This window comes from Zootoca vivipara, chromosome 2 (assembly GCF_965207765.1).
Source record: "Zootoca vivipara chromosome 2, rZooViv2.hap1.1, whole genome shotgun sequence".
NCBI classification, from domain to species: Eukaryota; Metazoa; Chordata; class Lepidosauria; order Squamata; family Lacertidae; genus Zootoca; species Zootoca vivipara.
Window position 1 is genome coordinate 14,348,043 of NC_142584.1, and position 23,074 is coordinate 14,371,116.

At 44.7% G+C, this 23,074-nt stretch overlaps 1 protein-coding gene across 2 annotated transcripts in view; it reads right to left on the reverse strand.

The window, feature by feature from the left end:
• Positions 1-431: 431 nt before the first annotated feature.
• The window catches only part of SCN8A (sodium voltage-gated channel alpha subunit 8), a 65,847-nt gene continuing 43,204 nt past the window's right edge, over positions 432-23,074 (reverse strand). For both annotated transcript variants that reach the window (XM_088661346.1, XM_060272013.2), the window contains 7 exons: positions 16,263-16,385; positions 9,103-9,387; positions 7,669-7,722; positions 6,445-6,582; positions 5,712-5,816; positions 4,201-4,471; positions 432-2,410 (listed from right to left, as the gene is read on the reverse strand). In XM_088661346.1, coding sequence (XP_088517472.1) covers positions 1,266-2,410; positions 4,201-4,471; positions 5,712-5,816; positions 6,445-6,582; positions 7,669-7,722; positions 9,103-9,387; positions 16,263-16,385 — 2,121 coding nt within the window. In that variant the 3' untranslated portion in view covers positions 432-1,265. The remainder of the gene's footprint in view (positions 2,411-4,200; positions 4,472-5,711; positions 5,817-6,444; positions 6,583-7,668; positions 7,723-9,102; positions 9,388-16,262; positions 16,386-23,074) is intronic.

Genomic DNA, 23,074 nt, shown 5'->3' on the forward strand with positions numbered 1-23,074 from the left:
GTTTTCTTGAACCCTAAAGCACTCTTTGACAGCGACATTGTATTAAGAAACCATTGCTGCATGGTCTTTCTCCATCAGAAGGCTTTTAAGAGCAGCATTTTCTGTTTTTGCTGTGTTTCTTTTAAAAAGTACGAAAAATATATGGCTGCATGGTTAATAAACATACACATAAACAGGTCTCCGTCGGTTGGTTTCACATTTTTGTTCTTCCTAGAGGAGGTGCATGGAAAGATCTAAGGATTGGTAACTTGGCGGAAGGGCATAGATATAGCTAAGAGTAACTCTCCCAATACAGTGTGCTGTAGTCAGTGGAGTGCCTCGAACATATGGCTTAACGCAAGGCCTGGACAGCATATTGAGTGTCTTGTGATTTTATGATTCCTCATGCATGATTCCTGATCACAGCATGCCATCATGCAAATCATTTCTATGCATTGAAACGAGCACAATTTTATTTAATTTTATTTTTGGAATCAGCCTGAGCGAGTTTTGGCAGGCTGAAAACACCTGATTATCCCCATCTCCCAAACCATGGTGAAGCCCATATAATAAAGAAGTATGCAGATAATAAATACCAAAGGAACTATGATGATTAAATGACATGGGCTAAATATGTGTCGTTTCGTTTCAGCTTTTTTCGTTGCTCAATTTGTTCCCCCCTTATTCTTTCTTCTTCTTCTTCTTCTTCTTTTTTTTTGGTGCTTAAACTAAATGTCAAGTATGAAAATCTAGTTTTGCATGAGCAACCCAATCCTTCAAAGTGATGGTTTTTTTGTTTTTGTTCTGGGTTTCCTTTCAATAAAATGAGAAAAATAAAATCCATTTTGGCTGCTTCGGAAAAAATATATACGAATCCTAAAGCAGCAGGTTTGTTTGTTTTTCCTTAAGAGTGTGTGTGTGTGTGTGTGTGTGTGTGTGTGTGTGTGTTATTTTGCTTGTTTGTCCTAAGTTGCATTGACTGATGTGGAACATGCAGTATCCACCTGCCCAAACAGTATAAAATCCTTTTTTTTTTACCCCGCCTTTGCATTGTTTCCTGTTTTTTTTAAATATATTTGCCTAGATGGGTCCGTTAAACAGGTGGTAGATCACTGCTTTGAGATGCAACATGGTCACACAGTAAGCAGACTATGTTTGGTATAGGATCTTCAGGTAAAGTGTCTCCACAGCTGTTCACTATTGATATATATTTTATCGGGAAGTTTGTAAACAATCTTTTACGCTCATACTTTTTTCCCCTAGAGTTATTAATGTTACGGATCATCTCAATATTTGGGTTCCCTGGTGTCTCTTTGCCTTTTCACTCTTTCCCGTCTCCCTTCCTCAGCTCGCTGTTTCTCCTTTTCGGGCTTAGTCACACTGTCATAGGATGGGAGGGACGCTGTGGATGGGGTACCTTCTTTTTTCTCCCTGTTTGTCCCTCCGTTTTCCATCTTATTGGAGATGTTCTTTCGGTAAATAAAGCCCCTCCTTACTAAGCGAGCCCGGTATGCCCTCTGGATGACCAATGCAGAGACCTCTTCCTGCTTGCGCCGCAGTGTGGTCGTGATAGGCTCGTAAGACACTTTGGATGGATTGGAAGCCACAAACCTCTCCTCCATCTGCTGCCTCAGGATGTCCAGTTCGCCACTATCGCCCAGCACCCGTTTGGTAAAGGCAAACAGGATGTCCAAGCAGTGGATTCTATCCCCGCTCACCATCGGCAAGTCCATGGCAATGAGTTCAATAGTGTTGGGCTTAGGGACGCGGAGAGGGTGTTCCAAAGCGTCGGCAAAGTCTGCCAGCTTGCAGTACTCAATGAATTGCGTGGCGTCGGGGTCAAACTTCTCCCAGATCTCGTAGAACGTCTCAAAGTCGTCTTCGCTCAGCGGATCGGCGCTCTCCTCCGTAGCTACGCTGAAGTTCTCCAGAATGATGGCAATGTACATATTCACCACAATCAGAAAGGAGATGATGATGTAGCTAACAAAGAAGAAGATCCCCACCGAGGGATTCCCACAGTCGCCTTTGAAAGCACTCCCGGGGTGTTCCTTAGTCAAATCACAGTCCGGTGGCCTGTTGAGGATGGGCAAAAGCAAACCATCCCACCCAGCTGAGGTAGTGATCTGGAACAAGCAAATCATACTGTTGCCAAAAGTCTCAAAGTTGAACATGTCATCGATGCCAGCCTCATGTTTGACGTAGGCAAAGTTGGACATCCCAAAGATGGAAAAGATGAACATAACTAGGAAGAGCAGGAGACCAATGTTGAACAAGGCAGGCAAAGACATCATTAAGGCAAAAAGCAGGGTGCGGATCCCTTTGGCTCCTTTGATCAGGCGCAGGATGCGGCCAATACGGGCCAGACGGATGACTCTGAAGAGAGTAGGTGACACAAAGTATTTCTCTATGATTTCAGCCAAGAACATACCTTAAATGAGATTGGGGGAAAGGAGAAAAAATAGTGTTACAATTCTTTCAAGTAATCACATACCATTTCCCCAGAAGCAGGTAGTCCTGGCCATATTTGGGAGAAAAACGCCATACTAGGTTCGTTGAGTCTGGCAGTCTTCCTATCTCAATATCCTTAGTATTTGAGTCTTTGCAAAATGCTCATGAGCCATATCAGCAAATTTCCTTTTACAAGGGCACCTCATCTTTTTATTATGACCATTATAAAATGATAGGCAATGCTTGTTGCCTCGTTATATCCCATGAATCATAAAATAGTATGATCTCTCTTCCTTTCTGTTTACTTTGCTCTGTTGTTTAGGATCAGGCTAGATGTAACATCCCGGTGTGTGTGTGTGTGTGTGTGTGTGTGGTAAATTTCCCCCCGTGTAACAACAACTTTTATACCTTGTTTTTCTATTCAACAATCCTCTAAATGGGTACCAATCGCTAAGACAAAAAACAAAATGTTAAAAACGGCAACAATCCAAATTGCATGTTCAAAGTAGGCATCGGCGCTTTTGGAAAATGCGAACAGCAGCAGAATATATAGAACAAAACTAGGTCATCCAGAGAACCCCAAATGCTCAACAGAACTACTGGCCAATTGTCTAAAAGAGAGCAAGGAAGAAGCAAGGCAATCCCTAGAAAGAGATTTTCACACCTTTGGTTCCAGCACCGACAATGCCCTACCTTGCATAAATGCGCACTGCATTAAAAATAGAGCCATCACACAGCATGGGGCCTCTAAGGGAGCTCTTAATATGAAGGTGGGCCCATATGAGAGAAGGTTGTCCTTCAAGAACAAAGATCATTCTGGACTGTAAAGTCAACACCAGCACTTTAAATTGGGCCCAGGAACTAATGGCACGAAGTATGATTAATTGGTGCAATATGCTCCTGATAACACTTTCCAGTTAATAAAAATCATTACCAAGGCCTTTGGTTTGGCGGCTGTCTTCCTCCTGCATTGCTGTGTGCTGCTAGTTTGTTACTGTTTTGTGGTTTTGTTTTATTATGCTTATGGGTCCCCAGATGTTGTTAGACTACATCTCCCATCCCCAGCCTAGCAGGACCAGTGGTCAGGGATGATGGGAGTTGTAGTCCAATAACATCTGGGGACCCAAGGTTGAGAAAGGCTGGCTTCTGTTAATTTGCATTTGTTTTTAATCGTCATATTTTGTGATCCAGCATAGGACCATTTGGAGAAGGGTAGTTTATAGGTACAAATGCAATTAGTCAAATGAAAGCAGCCTTAGAAAGTTGCAGAGTTTAAGCAGAAGAACGGGTTTTTTTGGGGGGAGCAGCTATTTCCTCACTCAAAACTTCCTTCCCAAACTATTTCCCCACAGAAACCTGACCTGCTCTGATTTTACAAGCAGGGAAGCAGCAATAAGTCAATGTGCAGCACAGTAGTTCCTCGGTTTCCGAACATAATCCGTTCTGGAAGACCGTTCGAGTTCTGAAACGTTCGAAAACCAAAAAATCAATACGGAAGCCGCAATATGGAAAACTCAATATGGAAGCCGCGTTTCCTGTTCGACTTCTGAGGCGCGTTCAAAAACCGAAGCATTTACTTCTGGGTTTACGGCGTTTGAAAACTGAAACGTTTGTCAACAGAGACATTAAAAAACCGAGGTGCCACTGTATTAATTGCACAATCCTATGCAAGTTTACTCGGAATCCGATGCATGTCTACTCATTTTCTCTTCTCGCAAGTGCAGGCCTTTGCGCTGCATGCGCCCTGCAGAAAAATGCCAATATACTCACCCACAATGGAGAGAATGACAACCACAAAATCAAAAATGTTCCAGCCAATAGTGAAGTAGTAGTGACGCAAGGCGAACATTTTCAGCACACACTCGCACGTGAAAAAGATAACAAAGACCAGGTTGATCCAGTAGAGGATCTCTTCCATCTGTTTGCTCTGCGTGTCCGTCTCAACCATCATAGTCACCATGTTGAGGCAGATGAGCAGCATGATCAGTATGTCAAAGGCTTGTTGGGTGACAAAGTCGAAAACAGCTCCTTGGACTCTATTCTGTTACACCGGACAGGAAGAACGCAGAGTTAGGAGGATGCATGTATTTGTAGTACTGGGAAATTCACTGCAATAAATTCACTCTATTGCAGCTGGTTCGTGTGTTTACCTCATGTGTGGATGGGGGTGGTGGTGGTTTGTTGAGTTGTTTTTATATTGCATGTTTTTATATCGTGTCTTTATGTTGTAACCGCTCCGAGACATGCGGGTACAGGCCGGTGTGCAAATTTAATAAATGATAAATAATAATAAACATATCTGGCCTCACAATCGTTGTAGCAAAGGGTGAAACACACCGCACAATCCTGTTCATCACCAGGTACGTGTGGAAAGGACCCTTGGACGGTTAAGTCCAGTCAAAGGCAGCTATGGGGTGTGGCGCTCATCTCGCTTTTGGGCCAAGGGAGCTGGCGTTTGTCCACAGACAGCTTTCCAGGTCATGTGGCCAGCATGACTAAACCGCTTCTGGCGCAACGGAACACCGTGACGTGTGCCAGAGTGCAAGAACCTTCTTCCTAAGAACCCAAATGATTAAACCACCTTTGAAGAATAGTCGCAGCCCCGTTATGCTGCTTCAGGAGATCACTTAAATGTAACATAAACATAATAATACTGAGTATTCAGGGCTGGCAGTGAGTCTTAGGCAATGTGCCATGGTCCAAGAGCCCTAGAAAGGCTGTTTGGTGCTGCCATTTGACCCTCCTGCCTGCTCCCGGCCCCTTGATTATGTAACAGTGCCAGGGAAATTATCCACCATTTTGATTTTTCCACAGTGCCATGATGTTCTTGATTTTTGTATCCACTCTGGAATACCGCAGGGAAATTAAAATGATGGGTGGCTTGAAGCTCATAACCACGTGACAAGGTGCGGTGGGACAGTTGGAACGGGGCACTTTGAAGAAGCGGTGGGGCCTATAACCTGGTTCCAGCTCTGGGTGTTTCATGCACATGATTATGGGCATTACAACCATGCAAGATAGATGCATGTTGTTATTCCCACCAGCTTGGGGATGGGGAGCTGAGGCTAAGAGATTGCAGCTGGCCCAAGGCTATCTGCTGGTAGGTGAGATTTGAAGCAGGGGCTTCCTGAGGTAGCTTTGTGCCTCAGCCATGACACCACGCCAGCTCAAAATAAGAAGGGATCAAATCTCAAAGAGCAAGAGCTGGATGCTGGAAAAGTGTGAAGACTTTATTTGAGTGTACAAGGAGCAGCATATTGAGAATAATCCCGAAAACTCACCAGAGGCCTTGGAATTGGCTTCTGAGGTTTCTTGGAGCCCAGTTTTTTCATGGCGTTGTAGTATTTCTTCTGCTCCTCTGTCATGAAGATATCCTGACCTCCAAAGTAAAGGAAGGAAAAGGAAATAAAGCTGGTTACAATCTGTTCACCGTTGCTTAAAGATGAAGGTACAACTGAAGTGGGGTAGCCATTTCTCCTTACTCTATGAGGTAAAAAATAAAATAAAAAATGGGGGGGGGGAATCACATTGTCACTGGCAGACAATGAGAGAAGATATGCTAGTCCTTGGTAGTTCAGAACTTAGAATATATTTAGTAGTTTTGAAGAAGCTATTGGATCTAAGTTCAAAGTGTGGTACAATAATTGCTTGAAATGGAACTGTATGATGGCAGCTCCAAGTAGCAAGTCCTTTGTGTGAGACTGGTGTGAATGCTTTGTTTCAGTATGGTGAAAAATCACTGAAACAGAAACATTCATTTCAGGGGACAAAAAAGTCCTCTCTGTGAAGAAGACACATTCGCACAACCATGCCACCATGTGGCAACTGTAGTGGCAACTTGCATGTGTGAATCAGTTCTTTCATAAGCTGCAAGTTTCAGGGAATTCCATGGGTTATTTATTGGAAGTTAACTCAGAGAGTATCAGGGATTTGTGTGCACTCTCTTCATCTTAAAAAAAAAAGGGGGGGGGGTTGAGGGTCCTGTATGCTAGTCAGTATGAAATGTTGACCTATCTTTTTCTTTTGCTGATTGAAATTGTCAATGATGACACCGATAAAGAGGTTCAAGGTGAAGAAGGATCCGAAGATGATGAAGATGACAAAGTAGATGTACATATAGATGTTGTCCTCATACTTGGGCTGCTGATCTTGCTGTGTGCAGAAGAGAAAACAATATACATATTTCAGAAGCTGCAATCTGTAAGAGGGATTTAACAAAGACTTGAAAATCTTTGCCATTCATTCATTCATTCATTTTTTATCATCAAATATGGTCTCTGAAGTTATTGTCCCCCTAAGGGTACAATAACTTTGGTAACCTTTTGTAATATGAGTGAGGCCAAACTTGGGCCCCCCAAAATGGATATTTTTAAATCATAGATCTTCTCAATTTTGTGCCCGTCAGCTCTACGCCCTTGTCAGACTGCTGCCAGCAACTCCCGGCTGGTTGCCCAGGAACATACAAAGACAAGGAATGTTCTGACCGTCCTATTTTATTTCATTCTTTACAGAGAGAGCCTATAGAACCCAGCCTCTTGGATAATGGCGTTGTCCCGAGTGAATCTCCACCACCCGGGTCTCTCCCACTTCCTCATTCATCTAGCTCATTGTCTCACCTATGGGTGCTACTATGGGCCCTCTGCCTTCGAGCTCTTTGCTTTCCTACTTTCAAGGTTTGTTGGGTTCTGGGAGATGGAGTGTCTGGAATGTTTTCTAAAGACTCTGTCTGCCAGCTGTCCCCCCCACCCCACCCCGTGATTCCTCTTCTTCCTCCTCCTCCTCTCCCATTATTTCCCAACTTTTCCCCTCATCTGAGCCTGAGCTGTGACCTCCCTCAAACCCCTGTTGTAAATCTAAACTGTCTTCCTCTTCTCTAGAAGGGTCGGACTGGGAAGGCCTTCTCCACCATTCCTCCTCTGGCCACTCCCACACCATCCTAAAATCTGATGCTCGTCCCCTGACCCAAAGTTCCATAGTAAGCCAGAGTGAACATAAAGCTCTGGCAGGGTTGGGTTTACTCCACCCACTTCAGTGTTGCAGGATTCTGCATCACATATTCTGCATATACAGTGGCAGTCCTTGGGGTCTTAGGGACAGCTAGATCAGGATAATGGGGCAATTTTTTTTGCAGCTATGACCTTGCAAGGTGGCATTCTTTGTACATAGAGAATGGCATGAAAAAACATTGTTTCAAATACCAGCTCTATGATAACAGTGACAGAAGTGGATGTACTTTACCTTTCTAGAATCTACTGCTGCATACATTATGTCCATCCAGCCTTTAAAGGTTGCCTATAGAGGGAAACACACATTATTTTAGAGGGAAATGATTTTTCTCATTTAAAAACAAAAGAAAACACCTGTACAGGAGGATTATATAAAAGAGCATCTCTTTGTAGGTCATTTGGCACATAAAATATTCAACAATTTGTTTCGATATAGTCTGCGGGATAGTGACTGGCACAAGGTCATATTTCCTTTTCCACCTACGGTTTGGGTGAAGGCAAACTGAATAACATGGACCCTCCTGTCGGCTGATGGTTCCTTCAATTGGTTATGCCATTTCTTATGAATCCATGTCACTCAGATTGTGGTCAAGTTTCTTTTCTCCTTCGGGGGGAATTTACTAATGTGCTCGGAAACAACTGATTTCATGTGCAAATTCTCTTGGCCACTGTAATGATGCTGGTTGCTTCCTCATGAGTAAGCGGCTCCAAACTCTGTGGCTGGTTTTTACAGAGTTTTATTATATACATATGTACAAGACAGAGCATCAAAGTCCACGACTGTCCTAGTCCGAATCAGAAACTGGAAGCACCACCCGTCGGGACTTCCGCCAACAGAACACCCTTGGCGCCTTGAATCTCCTCCTCTGCTTGCGCCTCTTTCCCCCCCCCCTCCGCTGTTGGGGTGATGGGGCTGGTGGAGCGCCCTCTTCACCTGAGCTGCTCAGCTGAGGAGCCAGTCCTGTCTCCTCTGGAGCCTCCCCCTCCTGCACGCTCTGGTCCGACCCTTCAAGCCTTCTCTCTGGGAACCTTGCACTCTCAGCATCCCCCTGGCTCTGCACCGCCTCCCAAGCCTCAGCACCATCTTCCAAATGATGTTGCGAGACGCTGCTTCTCACTTGGAGAGCCCTGGTCCCAACTTCCTGGACTCTCTGCTGACCCCTGGTGGTCCCCTGGCAGCCACCAAACTCAGTTCTTTACAACAAGAGCCTTCTCTGCAAACAGCAAAGCAAAATATCTGGAACAGTACATCTAAAATGGTTGGGGGAAATTCTCAACCAACTATTCTCCCATTTCCTTGCTGCCACATTTCTCTTTTCACAAAGTTTCCCAATCACCTAGCTCAGACTTCACCCTGCTCAGGAGACGATAATCTGCCACTGGCAACCCCTACAAGTACTGTAAAGAACAACCCAACCTCTTGAATCCTGACTGGTAAATGGGAGAAAGGTGGTAATAGTTAAGCTTTTCTTCTCTCTTTGAAACCTAACTAGCCTAAAGATTAAAATGGGGTCTTGTTTTCTCTCCACAGGCGAGAAGATACTATTTGCTTGATGAATTTGCATGGGACTTCACATGGGGAAGCCAATATTTGCAACCATCAAACACTGAACAGAGATATCCGATTACTTTCCAGGAGAAGTCAAGTGACAAAGGCAGAACTTACAATTTGCAGAAGGGCCAGGTACCCTGCACCAACGTTGTCAAAGTTAATCTTTACGTTCTTCCACCGGATCTCCGTTTCGTTGGGATTCATGAGCCTCTCGCAGTCTGTCTTGTTGTTGACTTCTTCTATCTCGAATCGATACTCAGACGTCTCATTAAAGCAGTAATGATACTTCCCAGCAAAAAGATTAACCCCCATGATGCTGAAAATCAGCCAGAAGATAAGGCAGACCAACAACACATTCATAATGGATGGTATAGCTCCCACCAAGGCATTCACAACCACCTGTATTAGAAGTGGGGAGGAAGGAGCAGAGTTTCAGTACGAAGAGAGGATGATTTAGAAGCAAAACTTAGACATGCGTAGTTTTAATGGGGGGAATCCAAAGCAGGGCTAGTTGCAATAAAAAAGATACCCTCTTTGTCCATTGTCATTTTTTTAAAGGAAGCCTTTATATTTCAAGAGATTGTTTGGCAACTTATTCTTTTGGTTTTGCCATTCAGTAAAATATGTGGTGGATGAAGAAAGAGATTATACCTTATCTTGATAACAACAAGACCGCTGGCTGACTCCATCAGCTAAGTCAGAGAATGTGGAATTGAATAGGCTTAAAGAATTTTTGCCAGCAAAAATTTCCCCCTTTAAAACCAGACTTATGGAATTCATGGGCAAGGTATATCCTACTCCCATGTAGAAAAGTGAGGGGTTTTGAGCCATTTATTTCAAATGGGAGTAGGAATGGGTATCAAGGTTGCTCTAAGGCTTAGCAGTGGCTTAGTGTAAAAACAATCAAGGCTGTATCTATTGTCTGATAAGCAAGGCCAATCATATCGGAAGAGCTGAGCATGCATGTTTGCAAGCTCAAAAAGAAAAGCCATATTCCCTCCCCTGAAACAAAGCAAATGAAACCAATACTTTTTCAACAGGGCTTCCCTCCCACTTTTTTTTGTCCCTGCCACTACAGATGATATTTGTGAAAATACGAAGAAAGTCTAATGGAGAAAAGTTAAGCCATCTTTAACAGAGCCAGGTGAGTTGTCATTTATTTATTTTTATTAGGATTTCCTATGTTGGGAATGAATGAAAAGTTTAGGCTGCAATGCTATACTGGGAGAAAACCTCATTGAACTGATCGCACTTAGAAAAACTTAGAAAGCTGCCTTACATTAAGTCAGACAGTTGGTCCATATAGTTCAGAACTGCCTACTGTTGACTGGCAGTGACTCTTTTGGGTTTCAGAGTCAGAGAAGAAGTCTTTCTCAGTTCTACACGGCATTGCCAGGGATTACATCTGGGGCATGCAGAGAAACCGTGTCCTCTACCACTGATCTACTTCCTCCCTTTCCATTTTTCTTTCAAAACTGTCTTCAGTCAGTTTTCTGGGTACTTTGGACTCAAGGCTCTTATCCTTTGATTAAGATGTATATATCGCTCCTCCCAGCGTCTTAAACGGAGGATTACAAAAACGCATGTCCACTCTACAATGTTTGACACACAGAAAAGCGTGCCATTCTGAATCTATAATTTCACAGGACGGGGAGCTATTAAATGCTCATTTGGGGACCAAAGCAATTTTTTAAAAGTAACTACAACCTCTCCCGTTTGCAGAGTACATAACACACCATTATTGCTTGCAAAGGGGATGGCACTGGGCCTCTTGCTTCCTTTCAGTTTTACAGTTTCTGTGCAATAGCTATCAAGTCCCCATTACCAAGCAATTACAGTTTCTTCTAAAGCCATTCACACCTCAACTACCGTGTTTCTCATATTTTAAGGCATCCCCAAAAAATAAGCCATGACAGGATTTCTAAGGGTTAGTGAAAAATAAGACATACCCCGAAAATAAGCCATGTCGTGTAGCCCCGACCGAGCGAGAGGCGAAGGCGCGGGACCCAGCAGGAGCTCCCTGCCTGCTTCCCCGAGCCGTCGCGCATCGGGGGACAGAGCCGAAGATCGGCGGGCGCTCCTTGCTGGGCTTGACAAGCCCGGGAAACAGCGCCCGCCGATCTTCGGACCTGTCCTGTGTGACAGGCGGGGGTGGGGGGGGAAGCGGAGATCATGCTCCGCTCTCCCCCCACCCCCGCCTGTCACCGAAGATCGGCGGGCGCTGTTTGCTGGGCTTGACAAGCCCGGCAAACAGCGCCCGCCGATCTTCGGACCTGTCCTGTGTGACAGGCGGGGGTGGGGGGAAGCGGAGATCGTTCTCCGCTCTCCCCCCACCCCCGCCTGTCACCAAAGATCGGCGGGCGCTGTTTGCTGGGCTTGACAAGCCCGGCAAACAGCGCCCGCCGATCTTCGGACCTGTCCTGTGTGACAGGCGGGGGGGGAAGCGGAGATCGTTCTCCGCTCTCCCCCCACCCCCGCCTGTCACCAAAGATCGGCGGGCGCTCCTTGCTGGGCTTGACAAGCCCGGCAAACAGCGCCCGCCGATCTTCGGACCTGTCCTGTGTGACAGGCGGGGGTGGGTGGGGAAGCGGAGATCGTTCTCCGCTCTCCCCCCACCCCCGCCTGTCACCGAAGATTGGCGGGCGCTGTTTGCTGGGCTTGACAAGCCCGGCAAACAGCGCCCGCCGATCTTCGGCCCTGTGCTGTATGACGGGCGGGGGTGGGGGGAAGCGGAGATCGTGCTCCGCTCTCCCCCACCCCCGCCTGTCACCAAAGATCGGCGGGCGCTCCTTGCTGGGCTTGACAAGCCCGGCAAACAGCGCCCGCCGACCTGTGCTGTGTGACAGGCGGGGGTGGGGGGGAAGCGGAGATCGTTCTCCGCTCTCCCCCCACCCCCGCCTGTCACCGAAGATCGGCGGGCGCTCCTTGCTGGGCTTGACAAGCCCGGCAAACAGCGCCCGCCGATCTTCCGACCTGTCCTGTGTGACAGGCGGGGGTGGGGGGGGGAAGCGGAGATCGTTCTCCGCTCTCCCCCCATCCCCGCCTGTCACCGAAGATCGGCGGGCGCTGTTTGCTGGGCTTGACAAGCCCGGCAAACAGCGCCCGCCGACCTGTGCTGTGTGACAGGCGGGGGTGGGGGGGAAGCGGAGATCGTGCTCCGCTCTCCCCCCACCCCCGCCTGTCACCAAAGATCGGCGGGCGCTGTTTGCTGGGCTTGACAAGCCCGGCAAACAGCGCCCGCCGATCTTCGGCCCTGTGCTGTGTGACAGGCGGGGGTGGGGGAGAAGCGGAGATCGTTCTCCGCTCTCCCCCCACCCCCGCCTGTCACCAAAGATCGGCGGGCGCTCCTTGCTGGGCTTGACAAGCCCGGCAAACAGCGCCCGCCGATCTTCGGCCCTGTGCTGTGTGACAGGCGGGGGTGGGGGAGAAGCGGAGATCGTTCTCCGCTCTCCCCCCATCCCCGCCTGTCACCGAAGATCGGCGGGCGCTCCTAGCTGGGCTTGACAAGCCCGGCAAACAGCGCCCGCCGACCTTTGCTGTGTGACAGGCGGGGGTGGGGGGAAGCGGAGATCGTTCTCCGCTCTCCCCCCATCCCCGCCTGTCACCGAAGATCGGCGGGCGCTCCTAGCTGGGCTTGACAAGCCCGGCAAACAGCGCCCGCCGACCTGTGCTGTGTGACAGGCGGGGGTGGGGGGGAAGCGGAGATCGTTCTCCGCTCTCCGCCCACCCCCGCCTGTCACCGAAGATCGGCGGGCGCTGTTTGCTGGGCTTGACAAGCCCGGCAAACAGCGCCCGCGTGCACTTTATTAAAAAATAAGACATCCCTCAAAAATAAGCCATGTCGTGTTTTTTTGAAGAAAAAATTAATATAAGACATGACTTATAATATGAGAAACACGGTAGCAGTCTCTGAGGCTTCTTTCCGCAGAGAGTTAGGATTAACTGGATAGCACTGACATTGCACAAACACTTGTTTCCTTGCCAGCAGGTGCCACTGTTGCTTTACATACCCTTATGGAAAAGGCAACCGCTTGCAGTGTCACGTACCACAATCTATGTATGTGCAGCACTGTGCAGAAAAATGCGTCATGTGTAAGGCAGAATGCGTTTAAAAAAATCATTACACCCAATAGTCAATTGATTTCTCTGCATATACTTGCAAAGTAATAATAATAATAATACATACGCTTAAATTCAGAACCTTCAGTCTAAATCTCAGATCCTGATATGAGCTTCAGAATTTGTCCCTTCTATAGCCACAATTTATCTGGAACAGGGCAACTAGTGAAAATGTAAAGCAGTGCAATTATTGGCCAGGCATTGTGACTTTAAAATGCTTTGGCATTTGGGGTTGCCTTATTAATCATAAAATAGGACCCAAGTTTTCTCGCTCTTCTACTCATTCACTTAAATATATGTAACCAATATATATACTGTATACATGCTTTACCTAAACAAATGGTAAAAAATCATCATCAAGTATTATGAGAGGGAACATGGCTTTTTTCGTGTGACTGTGTATTAGAAATTTTCAAAAAGTACATGCATGTTTCATAGCAATACTATCAACCTCCCTCCCCGAGAAAAATACAGCTGAGTATATTCTTTGAAATGTAAGTTATTAGATCATAGAGGAAAGCAAAAGACCTACATGTAGTGCTTCTTAGCAAGATCATTTCAGTTCTTATTTTCTTTCATATTGGCTCAGATTGTTCTTTTTTATTGTTTGAGGGGTATAAGATTGAATCAGTGCTAATAACAAGAATGGGGAAATGCTGCAAAATAGCCCAGTAAGCAAATTTTGATTTGCTAAACTAAGAAAAGAACACATTTCCAACTCTATATGGGTGTAAATCTTTTATTGCTATCTTCAGATTATCCGGCAGAAAATGAAAAACCAGCCTTCATCAGATCTGTGATTCATCTAGTTTATTAACCTTTCTCCAAAAATGTCAACTATCCAGCAGTTGAAAGGTGACAGTAAACTGAAGGTGTCCTGGGCTCCCTGAAATTTCTCAGATTTTACGTCCCTTCAGACATGGGGCTACATTTGTGCCAAAGATAGGTTCTCCACTAGAGACATCTGGTCCTGCCTTGAAACATCTGAGGTAAGTCCCACTAAGGGGACTTACTCCCTAGTAAATGGTACTGCAATCCTAAATGTGTACTTACTAGGGAGTAAGCCCTATTCAAAACAGCAGGACTTATTTCTGGGTAAACATGTGAAAGATTGCGCTGTAAATCTAGTTCAACTTCATGTCTAAACGGGCATGGGGGACTCAAAGCCTAAACACAATTGGTTATATTATGGAGAAGTTTTAAGCCGTATTGAAATTAATGGCATTTATGCAACCATAACTTTCTTAGATGCACAATTCAGTGCATAGTTACATGCACAGATCTCATCCAAATCAATGGGGCTTAGGCATGATTAACCCTCTGCTGAATTATGCAGACGCAATAACAATCTATACTAGGAAATAAACAACATAGTACATAGTTTCTGGAACTGCATTACTGTATCACACTGTGGTGGATAAAAAACAACAATAACACTCCCTGCATTTGTCCCTCAGCAGGGAAGAAAAGGAAGCTAGAACCCTCTCCTTGTTGTTGGGTTTCCGCAGACAAGAAAGTTCTGATGCGTAAGTGTGGGGGAATTCAAACATGAACAGAGCTAAAGACAGAAATTATGTAGCCTTAGAAATGTCCTGCTTGCAGGCTTCCCATAGCCTTCTGGTTGGCCACTGTGAGAATAGGATGCAGTTCCTAGGTCCTGTTTACTGGTTTCAGTGGGGCCAGCTTCCACCCAAAAAATGTTTTATGTGGGGGTCATAGTACATAATATTTAGAATGAAAAATTCAAATAGAGAATCTCTGTGCTTTCTCTGAACGGCCTGAGATACCTGTTAATGACTTTTTTTCTGATAGAAGTTACCTATACTCTTTGAGGCTGCAATCCTATAAACACTTACTTGGGAGAGCAAATATGATTGAAATCAGCAGGACCCTAACTCCACTTACCTGGGAATAAGGCCCACTGAATGAAAATAGTACTCCTGAGCAGTCATGGTAAAGATTGACGCCTTAAACATGCTGAGGATCATGCTAAACATTGCATCTTTCTAACCCCATTTTGGGATGTGTGAATAGCTCCAGGGCAGTCTCGAGCAGGTCGCGCGCCCTGGCGCTGAGGGGCGGAGATCGCTCTGGCGCCCCCGCCCTCGCAGGGTGCAGCATAATTCAATGCATGTTTACTCAGAAGTAAGTCTCGTGGTGTTCAATGGAGCCTATTCCTTAGTATGTATGTTTAGGTTTGAAACTGTTGCATTATTTCCTTTGCATACAGACCAAAATAGGTAACCTTGGGCTGGTTTTGCATGAGATTATTTCACACACAAACATTTTGTTTTAATACAGCAACATCAAAATGGCCATTTCCCATTAAAGCCTGGAAATTACCAGATACACTTGGCAGTCGAATCTTCTAACAATTTCAGGAAAATTCAGGTTCTGTGCGTTTACTTGTGATTTGTTGCTAACATCGCTGTGACAGGACAAGGGGACCATAAAGCATGGTAAAAGGGGAAAGGAGAATAGGGGGGGGGGAGAAGCTGAACTACCAGTCAAGGCTGCCAGTCACTGACGACTGGACTGAGAACAACGAGGTGCAAACGAGAGGAATTAAACCAGTACTCTTTTCTTTTGGGATGGCTAAGCTCCTTCACCAACCACCAGTGCTTTCCTACCGCCATGAATAACCCCACACAAGAGATATACGGGTTTTCGACCTCTTTTGATTGATACCTTTGGCCATAGCCTTTTTTTTTATGGGGAAGGGGAGAAGAAAAAACAAGGGGCGGTTCAAATTCTGCTTCTTTGCACCTAGTGATTCTCCCTGTTTCAAAACTTACAGCCAGAAAATGCCCCCCTCAGATGCTAGAGGTATCAGAAGCCAGGCTAAATAAGAGCAGCCAAGTGCCAACAGAGAATCTACAAATGACATGTGGTTTGGGCCAATAATGAGGCAGCTTGATATATCTCCCTTTTCCCCCTTTCCCTTCCAATAAACAATTTTAAAAAAAGGGAGAAGTGTGCAGCAGGGGTGAAGGTGAATCATAAACAGAGGGAGGTGATCAAGTCAGCAGCTGCGTCATGATTCTGTTTGTTGTATGTCTTTCTACCAGTTTGATCAGTTCTAGCATGCTTTTAAAATAAAAACCCCCGGTAATCCACAGGCATGCAGAAGGATCAGCTCGCTAATGGCATCTTACCCTCATCCCCTCAAATCGGGACAACGCTCTTAAAGGCCTCAAAGCTCTGAGTGTCCTAAGGGATTTAATGGCACCTAGTTCCGAGTAGCCAAGGGCATTAGCTACAAGGCTGACTAAAGAGACCTACACAGAAAACAGAAAAAAGAAAGAGAAAAAAAAGGAAAAAAGGAAGAAAAAAAAAAGAGGTTCCAGACTGTTAGAATAAATCCCCTAGCACTGAAGGTTTCTTTTTTTTTTTTTAAATCCATCCCCCAAAGTGGACTGCAGGCAGGCCCAAAGTCCACCCCCATTTAGATTGATAGCGAAGACATGACCACACCAGCTGCCTACTTCACTTCACTGAAAACGACCTGGAAGGAAATAATGCGGTTGAGAGAGGCATAAGAATAAAACAAAAGGGGGGAAAAATGTGTGAGATAGAGAAAGAGAGAGGCAGAGACACACAGACGGAAACGGGGTCTGTCGGAAGGTTAGGAGCCCAAACGGATGACAAGAACCTTACCCTCGCCCTCTTAACAGTCTGCAGGATCCCAGCAGCGCCCATTAAATTAAGCCAGACAAATTTTTAAAGGTACCTATGAGAAAGAATACAGATAAATACACACACTGCACAAGCCGCCTTAGTTCTTTCATTCAGACAGGGCAGATAGAGGGCTTGCCTTGCTCATTTCCACTGGAGTGACACGGAAGAGAATTGAGGTGAGAAGGGGAAGTGTCTAAGTTCTCTCCTCCTTTGGAAAAAGAAAAAGAAAACAGCCAAAAGTGAAGCACACTGACCAGTGTGCAGCAGTTAAGGGGCGGGGGTAAATCATTTTAAGCTCTTTATTGAGATGCTGGATTGCAATTCATCTAGGGGGACCAGTCCTCCCAGTAAAGTGCTATACATTATGGTGAATAAGAATGGTGGTGTACAATTAGAGAGACGTATTTCCTTGCGCCCCCAAACCCACTGCTAAAATGCTTGGGACGGACCAAACCTTTATGCATTTTGGAATCGGTAGGCAAAGCCCACGTATCCCTGCTATATCCTCAAACATTATCAGAGGATTGTTTTTGGTGCCTGCTTATAACCATTTCGATTAGGCAAGCCTATCCAGAAATGTAGTAGTTGGATGTGTTTTAATCTCCTATAAGCTATTGTTTGTTTTCATCATCTTTTGAAAGTTTTAAAATACCTGTTTTAAACTGTTTCATTTTTAATGGAGCATTTTAGTGTTTTATTTTATACTTTATTAAACCGCCTAGAGAGGGGTTGTTGTTTTTTGCAGTCAAATGGTATATAAATTGTGTTGATTCAATCAATCAATAAAGTAACATATAATACAGTACTTCGCAACAGTGTGCATGCCAGTTGGGGGCCAGTGTGTAGATCACCACTTGCAGTGTGGCTGTTGCTTCTGTGTGGTTCATTCCTAAAAGGTAAAAAAGGGAAAGGACCCCTGGACGGTTGTTGTTGTTGTTTAGTCGTGTCCAACTCTTCGTGACCCCATGGACCAGAGCACGCCAGGCGCTCCTGTCTTCCACTGCCTCCCGCAGTTTGGTCAAACTCATGTTCGTAGCTTCGAGAACACTGTCCAACCATCTCGTCCTCTGTCGTCCCCTTCTCCTAGTGCCCTCAATCTTCCCCAACATCAGGGTCTTTTCCAGGGAGTCTTCTCTTTTCATGAGGTGGCCAAAGTATTGGAGTCTCAGCTTCAGGATCTGTCCTTCCAGTGAGCACTCAGGGCTGATTTCCTTCAGAATGGATAGGTTTGATCTTCTTGCAGTCCACAGGACTCTCAAGAGTCTCCTCCAGCACCATAATTCAAAAGCATCAATTCTTCGGTGATCAGCCTTCTTTATGGTCCAGCTCTCACTTCCATACATCACTACTGAGAAAACCATAGCTTTAACTATATGGACTTTTGTCGGCAAGGTGATGTCTCTGCTTTTGAAGATGCTGTCTAGGTTTGTCATTGCTTTTCTCCCAAGAAGCAGGCGTCTTTTAATTTCGTGACTGCTGTCTCCATCTGCAGTGATCATGGAACCCAAGCAAGTAAAATCTTTCACTGCCTCCATTTCTTCCCCTTCTATTTGCCAGGAGGTGACGGGACCAGTGGCCATGATCTTGGTTTTTTTGATGTTGAGCTTCAGACCATATTTTGCGCTCTCCTCTTTCACCCTCATTAAAAGGTTCTTTAATTCCCCCTCACTTTCTGCCATCAAGGTTGTGTCACCAGCATATCTGAGGTTGTTGATATTTCTTCCAGCAATCTTGATTCCGGCTTGGGATTCATCCAGTCCAGCCTTTTGCATGATGAATTCTGCATATAAGTTAAATAAGCAGGGAGACAATATACAGCCTTGTCGTACCCCATTCCTAATTTTGAACCAATCAGTTATTCCATATCCAGTTCTAACTGTAGCTTCTTGTCCCACATAGAGATTTCTCAGGAGACAGATGAGGTGATCAGGCACTCCCATTTCTTTAAGAACTTGCCATAGTTTGCTATGGTCAGCACAGGCAAATGCTTTTGCGTAGTCAATGAAGCAGAAGTAGACGTTTTTCTGGAACTGTCTAGCTTTCTCCATAATCCAGCGCATGTCTGCAATTTGGTCTCTGGTTCCTCTGCCCCTTCGAAATCCAGCTTGCATTTCTGGGAGTTCTCGGTCCACATACTGCTTAATCCTGCCTTGTAGAATTTTAAGCATATGGTTACGTCCAGTCAAAGGCAACTATGGGGTTGTAGCGCTCATCTTGCTTTCAGGCCAAGGGAGCCGGCGTTTGTCCACAGACAGCTTTCCAGGTCATGTGCCCAGCACGACTAATCCACTTCTGGTGCAATGGAACACCGAGATGGAAATCAGAGTGCATGGAAACGCCGTTTACCTTCCCGCTGCAGTGATACCTATTTATCTACTTGCGCTGGTGTGCTTTTGAACTGCTGGTTGGCAGGAGCTGGGACAGAGCAATGGGAGCTCACCCCTGACGCGGGGATTCGAACTGCTGACCTTCCGATTGGCAAGCCCAGGAGGCTCAGTGATTTATACCACAGCGCTACCCACAGTGTTCATTCCTACACTGCTGTGGTGCAGTCTAAATACAGGAACCATGAGGGCTGGACACACGATGGGGCTACTTCCCGTCTTAGCATTGTCAGGATTCAGCTGCAACCATGGTTGCTGTGTATGAGTGTAATCGGGTGGTTCACCTGTCCCATGAGGTTTTTGCATATAGATATTAACAAGTATAGGACCTGATCATGCTGATAGAGTGACTACCATACATCTATATGTCGTCTATGCCCTATGGGACTGGAGTGGTTGAAGCTTGTTGGACACATCTTTGAAGAGGTTAATTGGATGTTTTATTTCTGTAAATAACAGGTGTCAGGGACTGGCTGTATACACCAGCTGAGGACCCCCCCCCAAGAGAACCCCCAGGGGAAGAAGGCTCAGTGCCTGGGGACTGGTGATGGAACACTGATGAATGGTCAGAAGGAGAAGAGGGAGCAGAGTGGGAGGAGGAGATGTCAGAAGCCAAAGAGGCAACAGGGTTTAGTGAACAGGAAGAGGCTGTGGCAGAGAGCAGTTCAAACTCAGAGGCAGAATCAGAGGTTGGAGAGAAAGGTGGACATAGAGGCAGAGATCAGGTGGGCTGATGATGAAGTCAGGGGGGTCTCCCCCTCCTGATGTGACCAGCTCCCACTCCCCATCCCGGTCTCCCCAGAACCTGTGGAGGTATAATGAGGGTGGAACAGACAAGGCAAAGAAGTCTTAGGTTGCTTGGGACAGACCCAGGGAGTTGTGGGAAGGCACAGACCTTCAGTCCTCACAACTGGAGCAAGACCTGCTGGGAAGAGCTGCTGTGCGCATACTAGGTAGGTCTCAGCTCTTTTGTTTCTTTGAATAAAGAGTTAACTTCATTGACACCTTGTGACTTATTGATGACCAGATCCTGACTCCTGCCTTGACAACAGGTATGAGAATAAGGGTGTTGTTGTTGTTTTAATGTAAGTGCATTTAGAATGGAGAAAGGTTGATTTACTAAATCCTGGTTATAGATGTTTTTTATGGAGGTCTTAAGCAGAGGCTTGACAGGCATATGTCAAGAATGCTTTGATGGTGTTTCCTGCTTGGCAGGGGGTTGGATTGGATGGCCCTTGTGGTCTCTTCCAACTCTATGATTCTATGTTTCCCTTTCATATGTTATGGTGATGCTGCAAGGTACAGGTCATTTACACACTAATTTTATTACTTTATACAGGTGGTAAACACACTAATGTTACCATTTTATACAGGTGGTATATACAAGCTAATTTTACACAGGTGGTATACACACTAATTTTATGATTTTATACAGGTGATATATACACAAATTTTATATGAAGCATCTCTACGGGAAATATTATTTTTGCTTACTGCCTCCTACATTTTTCTCCTAGTTTGGGGATTTATAATTCAGTAGGCAAGGTATGCTTTATTAGGGAGATATTTTAAAATTCCACCTAATGATTCATTAATATTTATTCATTAACTGGTAGAAGAAGGAAGGAGGCCTTGGTTTTCTTTCTGTTTTGTCTCTTGATATATTAAAATAGACCTGTGGCTCTGGGGAGACAACAGTCTTCAGATGGCTGCCAAAGGGTTATGCCTAAAGGCACCAGCTCATTGAGGACAAGTAACTAAGTTTGGGTAAGAGTGCTTTGGAACTGAGAGAATAAGAATAATATGGGCTTTATTTAACCAATTGAGGAAAGGAGGAATGGGCTATACAGTGTTTTGAGTGGGGATGAGTTACTGTAGAACTGTACTATATAGCGAAGGCTAAAGTACTGGGAATAAAGGAAGGATTTAGTAGACGTTAAAGCTGTTTTGAAGACCTAATGGTTGAAAAGTGTGTTACATATCTGAATCAATACAAGCCGGTGGGTCTTAAGCTTGCATAAACAGTTTAATGCAAATTAAATTAGGAGCAGGCAGTTCAACATGTATATGTGATACAGACAAAAATAGTATTTGTAAGCCAGGAGTTGGCTGACCTGTGTCCCTTTAAATGTTGTTGGACTCCAACTCCCATCAGCCCCAGAAACCATGATCAACGGTCAAGGACTTATAGTCAAGCAAAAATCAAAACAAAAACAAAATATGGAGGGCTATGAGTTAGCCACTCCTGCTTAAAAAAATTCCCCATGAAATTATGAAAGAAGCTCTACTGTTAAAATAGTAGGCTTCCCAGAATTATATTTCAGCAATGTTTTTGCAATGTCTTTGAAAAAACGATTGAAGCACAATATATTAATAGTCAGCCACATTTAAAATCCCCCCAAAAGGTGTGTTCATATAGGGCACGACCAAGCCAAAATTAAGCTCTTTTAAGTTCCATGGAGTTCAATGAGTGAAGAAAACATATGTTTAACTCTCTCTAGCTGAAACAAATGAGAAGTAAAAGTGCTTTAGAAATGGATAATTTTTGTAATTATTGAAAAAACGTGTTTTAGCCAGTCCTGAATAGATACTGGTAGAAAACCAGAACCCCTCCAGCACTAGTATATACAGATTTCATTTATTAAATTATTATTGCAATTATTATTATTAATAATTACATTGATGAATTGCTTCCTATGAGGCATCTCAAGTGATTTACAGTACAGTAATTGTCCCTACGTACTGGACACTTACTCTCTTAATGAGAAATTAGTTTAAAGGAAAGAATCTCTGCTTGACTTTTAACAGGAATTTTAGTTTTCCACTTGTCTTTTGAGTCAAAGAATGGCAAGGGGGAAGTGCAGTCATGCTATAGATATAAACTTTCCCCAACATAAAAACAGACAGTCAACATTTATTACTGGGGGGGGGGAAACACTTTGGGAGAAGAAAAGACAAATAGCACTAAATAAATCCAAGACAGTTCCTTCTAAAATTTTGAATGCTAGCAGTAAACTAACAAGAAAACAAACAGATCATTTACATTGGCTTATAATGTTAATATTCAGAATAATAATTTCAGGAAAAAATGCATAATGGTTGGGATTCTGATATGGAACTGAAAAGTTATCACATTTTTCCAAACGAAACAAAACAGAACAGTAGGAACAGAACGTATCATTGCTCAGAAAAAGAGACGCACAAATATATCCCACAACTTCAGGAATCAGAAAAGAACTCATGGAAGAACTTTTTTCCAAACCTCAGAAATACCATTTGCACATGGTTTGAAATAATGCAGCCATTTTAGAGATCTTAATATAATACTATTAGCAAAAGTGGGGGACCTCTGGCTCACCAGATTGTTCTGAACTATAACTCCCACCAGTCTCTGAAAGCATTGCCAATGGCCAGGGAGGTTGAGAGTTGTAGTTCTGCAACATCTGGAGGACCAAAAGGCTCTTCACTTCATTTTAGCCAAATATCATCAAAATATTTTAGTTGTTGTTGTTTAATCGTTTAGTCGTGTCCGACTCTTCGTGACTCCATGGATCAGAGCACACCAGTAGCTGTCTCCAAAAGTTTTATTTTCTTTCTTCCTAATCACGTAACAGTAGCGTCCATGAAAAAGGTATATGCTGTTTTTTTAAAAATCACCTCACTTTCAGATCTTCTTTTCCATGAAGAGAGGGAATGAGTTCACAAGAACATTTTGCAATCTTGGCCCATGGAGGTTGCCGGGTATGGTCACAGAGACCCCTGCGATCCATTGCAAGCAACAAACAGAGCCAAACTAATTGTTATATTAAATACATATGGGCAGTTGCTTGTGTCTTTGTGTTGTTGAATGGTGCTGTCCTGCGGGTTAACAGTTTTCCTTGTACTGCAGCCCTGCAACCCTGAGG